Genomic DNA, 7,512 nt, shown 5'->3' on the forward strand with positions numbered 1-7,512 from the left:
GGTTTCGGGTGCTTATTGGAGAGCCACTGAGAAGGTGAGCTGCTGGAGGCGCTGTTTTGTTAGGGCCTTGTGGATGGCTCAGCGGGTGGCTTTCATCGAAATATACACTCTACTCTGAGTAGTGCTGGGGAGCTAGAAGCGGAAAAACTGAAATGTAAATCCGTGGTGGGGGTGTCAAATCACCTTCAAGCTCTTCTCGTTTGCTTGTGAGCTAGAGCTAGCTTCGGGCTAGCTGCCTGTGAGGCCACTTAGGCTAGCAGCTGCTCGTCTGGACTTGACACTGGGCTCCTATCGTCCTAGAGCGCCAAATCGTACGATAGGGAGCCATTTGGGAGGATTCCTCCTCCGAGCTTTCCATAATAGATTGGGTCTTTCTCCAGCTCGGTCATGAAGTCACGTATAAATTGGGGGAGATTTGTACGCTCGTTGAACTCGCCCTTTTAATTTCTAGCATTCAATCGTTTGTTTTTTTTTCCTTCTCCGCTTAATACACTTTTTTTCTGCCTTCTTCTCTCTCCGAAAAATATCAATCTGAAGAGAGTTCATCTGTTTATTTATTTTTTTTTTTTTTTTTTTGCATTTTCGATTATCTTCTGACTCCACTACCCGATAATGTCCAAGGCTCAATTTCTACGCGAGTATAAGCTGGTAGTCGTGGGCGGTGGTGGTATGTGTCCATTTCCAATCCTTCACCAATAGAGATTTGACCACTAACGGCTGCTCTTTTATTCTTATCCGCTCGACTCATGGCATTGATCTGAACAGGTGTCGGTAAATCTGCTCTTACCATCCAGTTCATTCAAAGCCACTTCGTCGATGAATATGATCCCACCATTGAAGACTCCTATCGCAAACAGTGCATTATCGACGAAGAGGTGGCGCTTTTGGACGTGCTAGACACCGCAGGACAAGGTTGGTTCCGGTTTTTGCCTGTGTGAATGTTCGATTAATTTATGCATTTCCTATTTTGCTTGTTTACTCGTCGGACAGAGGAATACAGGTAAGCCCCGAAAAGAATGTCTAGAATTCACCTGTTAAATCGTGATCCCTATGACTAACATTCTCATCTTGGCAGTGCGATGCGTGAACAATACATGCGTACAGGTGAAGGCTTTTTGCTAGTGTACGCAATCACTTCACGCTCATCTTTCGAGGAGATCTCCATGTTCCATCAGCAAATTTTGCGTGTCAAAGATAAGGATTACTTCCCCATGTGCGTTGTTGGGAATAAAAGCGATCTAGTTCATGAGCGGCAAGTGTCGTACCAAGGTAAATGAGAATTTATTTGTATTTATTTTTATCTTTCTCCTTCCCTTCAATCCATTGAGATGCATTAATCGGCAACCTCATCTAATTCCAACCTATCTCTCTGATTCCATTAGAGGGCAAAGAACTGGCGCGATCATTCCAGTGCCCCTTCCTTGAGTCATCTGCAAAGGAGAGAGTCAACGTGGAGGAATCGTTCTATGAGCTCGTGCGTGAGATCCGCAAATACAATAAGGAGATGGCTCCTGGTGCGCGACGCGGCGAAAATGGCGGCCCGGACAGATTCCAGATGGACGAGGAATATGGTGGCGGGAGCAAGTGCTGCTGCGTGGTGATGTGAGGAACATTTATATTTATATTTATATAAATATAAGTTATAGATATTGAAAAGAAAACCTAATCATCAGCTGGTATATTTTTCCACGTTTCCCTCGAGATATTAAAAGATAAGCGTTAACAATGCTTTAGATTCCGCTTTTCATCTTCCCCCCCTTTTTTCCCCACTATTTGATATTACCCCCTTCATTTCACCTAGCCCTTCTTCTCCCCCCCCCCCCCCACACTAGCTAATCATGTTTCGATTGTTTCTCCTATTTCCTTTATATTTTCTGTGTGCGTATTTCTCAAATTTTGTTTTTTTCCTATTCTTATTGACTTCTGACTTATTAATCTTAAATTTTTTATTATAGTTTTACAGTTTAATATATTCATTTTTCAATCTATTTCATTTGCTAGGCGGGGTTGCATCCTGCCCCTAAATCACCTCCAAGCTTGTAAATCCTCCCCCTGCTTTACCGGAGGAGTTTTAATCGCTCGGCTTAGCAGCTCGATGTGAAAAGAAATCCTCCCCGCTGCGCAATTCCGACACCAGAACAAGTGTCACTGTCCAGTCATGACGTACGAGAATCCATCCCTGCCATGTCTGAGTATGGAGTCCTGTCGGCTATGCTATCCACGGCCGAGTATCTGTGGCTTTCTTGCGGAGATTGCGACTGATTAATGGGCGGGGCTCAATCTTTCGGCCACGATGGCTGTACTTTGTGGGAAGAGATCTCTCTTCGAGTACCGTCTGCCCCCCCCCCAAGTTGCTTTGCACTTGGCGGATTCCAAAAAAGGGAATGTCTTGCAATTTAGGATTTATTATCACTCTTCAGACTATACAAAAGAGAACCAGATAGCAGGCCCATTGGAAAGTAAAAGAACAATAAAAGAGTATTCGAGGTGTGATATTCGAAACAGCCAACAAACCGATGAGTATTCTGTACAGGAAAAAAAAAAAAACTGTATGAGAGTCTACACAGCATTAAAGAAGAGAAGGAGCGCACGGCCGAAATTAGGCCCATTCGAGCGCGGTGTATACAACGCGTGTCTTTCGGAAGCCGTTGAAAGTTGACGCGGCACAACTGGTATAAGCACCCATGTTCTCCCATGCAAGCCAGTCGCCGACGTCCATCGTGGGGAGGTTTGCATCGCGCATCACACAATCGATGGAGTCGCAGGTGGGGCCCCACACACTGCACTTCTTTTCCGACCCCCTCTGGCCCTGTTCGTCGTCCGGATCGCCCTGGCTTCTGTTGAGGGCGAACTCGCCGCTCCGCTGCAGCACGCTGGGCTGCACCTTTTGGTGATCGAATATGATGCAGTTGAAGCTCCCGTAAACCCCGTCATTAATATAATACATGTCTTGGTCGGAGGTCTGGCGGCGGGCTATGACCTGGGTCGCAAGGGTGAAAGCGGAAGCGACGTAGTACCTCCCCGGCTCGCCAATGATTCTAACCGAGTGGGGGATATCCTGGATGGCGTCGCGCAGCACGGCTGCCACCCGCTCAAATGTGATTCCGTCTCGAACGTTGGCGCCGGGGAATCCACCCCCCACATCGAGCAGCGAGCACTGGAAGCCACATTGCTCGGCTTCGGTAAAAACTCTGCGAGCTCTCTGGACAGCGTCTGCAAAGGCGCCCTCATCAAAGCAGCCGCTTCCCACGTGGAAGCTCACGCCCACGACTCGCAGCCCCAGCTCCTTGGCAAGTTCCAGAAGCTCCCGAGACTTCTCCGCGGGCGCCCCAAATTTCGTGCCAAGTTGGCACACCGATTTCGAGTCGTCGGCCAGCACGCGGATCACCAGTTCCACGTCGGGATAATGCGCCGCAACCTTGCGCAACTCGTCTGCATTATCAAACGTCATCATCCCGATCCCCTGCTCCCGGGCATAGCGGAGGAAAGAGACCTGCTTGCAGGGGTTGGCGTAGATGATGCGCGAGGCGGGAACTCCCATCTCCAAGACTTGCTCGATTTCGCCTTTACTGGCGCAATCAAAGCCGTTTCCAAGCGCGGCCATTAGCCTCAGTACGGCCGGATCCGGGTTGCACTTGACCGCATAGAAGGGCTCAATGCGAGGAAGCAGCTGCTTCCACTTGCGATCCTGGCGCAACACTTCACCCAAGTCGGCAACAAAGAAGGCATCTCCAGCGTCGGCATCATCGGTGGCTCGAAGCTGAAGGCGGAGGGCGTCTTGAACCGAGAGTGGAAGAACCGGGGGGAAAGCAGATGTATCCTCTGGAATGAAGGAAGGGGACAAAGCCTCGGCGAAATGGCGTTTGGCGGGAGTTAGGTGAGTGTTGATGGTGATTGGCCCGGCAAGAGACATCGTCGGCAGAGAAAGACGGCGCTTCTTCTAAGTAGAGACTATAGGGGTTCGATTGGAGATGAGCAGGAGGTGCAGAGCAAGGGGGCAGCAACAGCCTTCGACGTACCGAGAGGAGAGGAGGTTGGTGTGGTAGGCTTGAGAGCGACGGATATATCGTAGAGCAGGGCGGGGAGGAGATAGGTTATTAGAGAAGAGAGAGAAAAAAAAAGAGACGAAATCAATGGCGAGTATGGCCAATTTATAGATTATCACCTTTCTATCTCTGGGAGAGACACTTGTCAAAGCACAGTGTTTCCCCGAGCTGGTATGATCCTCGATTCCCAATCGATAATTGTCATTCTCCAATATCAATTAGGGGCCGAGGTACTTCGGTGTTAAGACCCTTTGCAATAAACTTTTAAAACCGTTTTTATTTCTTGGCTTATTGCGACGAATGATTTTCGACGACGAGGATCATTTGACCAAGATAAAACAGAACAAATCCCCCCAGCTTAATAATGAGATGAAATTCGAGCGAATATTGCTGCGGATATGTACTGGCTGGGCAAAACATTCGTTAAGAACCGACTCCATCTCTCCAAAAATAAAATAATTTTCTTGCTTGGCAGATGAATAATGAGGATGCGATTTTTAAAAAAAGAAAAAAAAGGCTGGAAATGCGATATATTGAGGGAAAATGAGTGGACCCTTTATTTCAAAAAAAGGGTTCACCGATTTATCAAGGAGAATCAGAATCCCACCGCAGCGTCATCGGAAAAGTTTTCATCCCCGCTCAGCCTCCATTCTCTTGGTTGGCGCAGCCACCCCACGGATTGCCCAAGAACTATGGGCCAACTATTCACGTCTTAGTAAAGCCACGGAATTTTCATCATCCTGATAAACTGATCGGGCAACGATGAGAAGGGGAATATTGTTCTGGATATACTGTGCATGCTGGTTGACATGCATGGTCTATGCAGAAACAGCGGTCATTGTAAGTACCGGTTGTTGAGAATGAGATCGCATTAGATGGCGGACGAGATCCGATACTTATTTTTTCAACTACCCATTTCAAGACCATCAATGATTTATATCCCCAGAAATGCTCAGGCGTGTGGGCAGACGCATCGGGTGGAAGAAACTCTAGCATTACGTGTAGGAGCCTACAGAGAATTGAGTATAGCTCGGCCTGTTATTTCTTATGAATTCCTTGTTATAGTGACATTTGACGATGATTCGACTGGTGAACTCGCTGTTGTGATATACGATTGGACCGATTTCGATAAGCTGGGATACAAACCCGATAATTCATCTATTGTAATGAAATCATTTACTGTAGAGGCTCATGGTTGCGAGATTTTTGGGATTCATTACCTAAACATTTTTTTTTATGTAGCCTTACTATGTTTGTGATGAGGAAGCGCTAGCTCGGGGCTACTGTAACTCATCCATGCGAGGTAGTTATATCATATCACCTGGGTATAACAATGCCATTATTACGCACGCGTTCAATCTTACATCCGGTAGTACCGATCGCCAACTCGAATACTCCGTCTCCACTACCTCTTACTATTGTGCGGTTATATCCTTGGTCAGTGGATCAGCTAATTACCGCGCTTCCGTGCGCTGGCAACAGCCATACGGCGAACTCCCTGCTAGCGATTACCCAAAACTGGTCTACTTCCGAATACAAACTATCGCCCTAATTGCGATTGGTGCATTCTGGCTCTTGCTATCATTCAGGTACTGGCGAAATATACTTCCTGTACAGGTATATATTTGGAAATTTTTTCTTATTCTGCTTCATATTATTCACCTAATTTTTCCAATATCCTCTGCTGCACATGTATTCTGTAGAATTATGTCTCGATCGTGATTTTCATGGCTATGATACAGCACGCATTTACTTGGGCATACTGGAACGATTACAATATATTCGGGAGACCTTCATGGATCCTTCTCTCCCTCTCAGTAGTATTGAATGCGGCCAAAAACAGTTTATCTTTCTTCATGCTCTTAATCGTCTCTATGGGATATAGTGTTGCAAAGTATGAAGAGTTACCTCATATCTTTGGAGGAGGGTCGTGATTAATACATCTTTTTCTATGTCAAACAGGCCTTCACTGGGGATCACTATGAAGAGATGCGCTAGTCTTGCCTATGCCCACTTCTTGTTTGGGGTCCTGTATGAGATCGGAACCACGTTAATGACCCCTGATTCTGCCACCATCCTCGCGCTTCTTGTCATCCTTCCTCTTGCAATCACCCTAACGGCGTTCTACACTTGGACACTGCAATCCATCAAAACCACAATCGGGGTTCTAGAGCTACGCCATCAAAAGCGCAAGGTCCGCATGTACCGGCGCTTGCACCTGGTCCTTTTGGTTAGCGTCTGGCTGATCTTCTTCATGTTCCTAGTAAATCTGGTCAACTTTATCGCTCGTGCAGCAGATCCGCTTGCCTGGTCAGCAGCCCATTGGAAATGGCGGTGGTTCCTTATGGATGGTTGGATGAATGTGCTCTATTTCGGTGTATTATTGGTAATTGTATTCCTCTGGCGCCCATCCCTTGCTGTGCAGACGGAGTTGGAGGAAGAGGAGCAGCGGGTGGAGGAGGAAGGACTGGTTGGGGGTTCGGATCCCGCAGCAGAAGAGGTGGTTGGCCTGGAAGGCGTCGGTGGACGTGGGAGGTTAGGGTATCATAAAGTAGAAAATAACGGAGAAAGCGAGGGGGTGTTTGGAATCGGAGAGGAGGATTCCGACGAAGAGGTGCTCTCAAAGGGGCGAGGCGGAGATGAGAGCGACCAGTTAGCAAAACGCATGTGATATAGTTACTTATAGAGCACCCAGTACGTGGCTTCTCGATGTTCCCTGATGTATTCGCACCCATCTCCTCACCTTTCTCTCATTTAGTATCGCTACAGATTCAAGAAGAAAAACTAATTTTATTTTGTACAATTGTTTTGAAAATATTTCATTTGTTTTTCATTTTACTTTTCACCTGTTTTTTTTTTTTAATCGTTCGCCCTCTTCCATTCTTATTTTCTTGCGTCCTTGTTGATATGAATAAATTTGTAATGGTCTGACCCAATATTGTAATGTGTATAAGAGTTGGATTAGCATACTCTTGGATGTTTTACTCAACATGAAGCTGGTGTAATTAGAAAGTCTCTTTATTTGTGCAACCATTATGTTAACAAGCCAATCTTTATTTTTTGAAAAATAAAAAACAATAAAAGAAAGGAAGATTTTTATGGATAGCTGTTCTTCTAACAAGGTATAAGACAGGGAAATCAACTGGCTTTTTTTTTTCTCCTTTGGGATGTATTTTTTTATCCACTTTATGAATTTTTATCTGAAGGGAATGCAAGGGTAGACTCCTTCGTCAAAATCACCCAGGCACTGCCCCTGACCTCCCATTTTTGTAGTTGGATTTTTCCTAAGGGATTTTGCTGCCTATTTTTGTAGCTGCTTAATGTTACTTATAGCTATACTATTGATAGGGGTTGAGTCCTGGGAAAAACCCGGCTAACTCTTATGGACGGGTGTCGCCTACGGAAATCGAACCCACCAACTAAGGGTTAGGGAAAAAAAATTAGCCAATCACATTTTTTTTTTTTT

General features: G+C 46.1%; 3 protein-coding genes across 3 annotated transcripts; 2 read left to right on the plus strand and 1 right to left on the minus strand.

The window, feature by feature from the left end:
- Positions 1-612: 612 nt before the first annotated feature.
- On the plus strand, positions 613-1,606 carry VTP21DRAFT_6348 (uncharacterized protein; the record flags this gene model as incomplete). Its single annotated transcript, XM_069396968.1, has 5 exons — positions 613-667; positions 766-912; positions 991-1,000; positions 1,076-1,269; positions 1,383-1,606. 5 exons carry the CDS (start codon positions 613-615, stop codon positions 1,604-1,606), a joined length of 630 nt encoding a protein of 209 aa, XP_069247233.1.
- A 993-nt stretch (positions 1,607-2,599) lies between these two features.
- Positions 2,600-3,913, minus strand: VTP21DRAFT_6349 (uncharacterized protein; the record flags this gene model as incomplete). The annotated part of the gene is made up of 1 exon (XM_069396969.1): positions 2,600-3,913. One exon carries the CDS (start codon positions 3,911-3,913, stop codon positions 2,600-2,602), a length of 1,314 nt encoding a protein of 437 aa, XP_069247234.1.
- Positions 3,914-4,808: 895 nt separating this feature from the next.
- Positions 4,809-6,717, plus strand: VTP21DRAFT_6350 (uncharacterized protein; the record flags this gene model as incomplete). Its single annotated transcript, XM_069396971.1, has 6 exons — positions 4,809-4,886; positions 4,969-5,047; positions 5,112-5,209; positions 5,289-5,663; positions 5,750-5,940; positions 6,009-6,717. The coding sequence occupies 6 exons, from the start codon at positions 4,809-4,811 to the stop codon at positions 6,715-6,717; spliced, it is 1,530 nt and encodes a 509-aa protein (XP_069247235.1).
- Positions 6,718-7,512: the final 795 nt, after the last annotated feature.

Source organism: Calcarisporiella thermophila, assembly GCF_041956535.1.
Source record: "Calcarisporiella thermophila strain CBS 279.70 unplaced genomic scaffold VTP21scaffold_26, whole genome shotgun sequence".
Classification (NCBI taxonomy): domain Eukaryota; kingdom Fungi; phylum Calcarisporiellomycota; class Calcarisporiellomycetes; order Calcarisporiellales; family Calcarisporiellaceae; genus Calcarisporiella; species Calcarisporiella thermophila.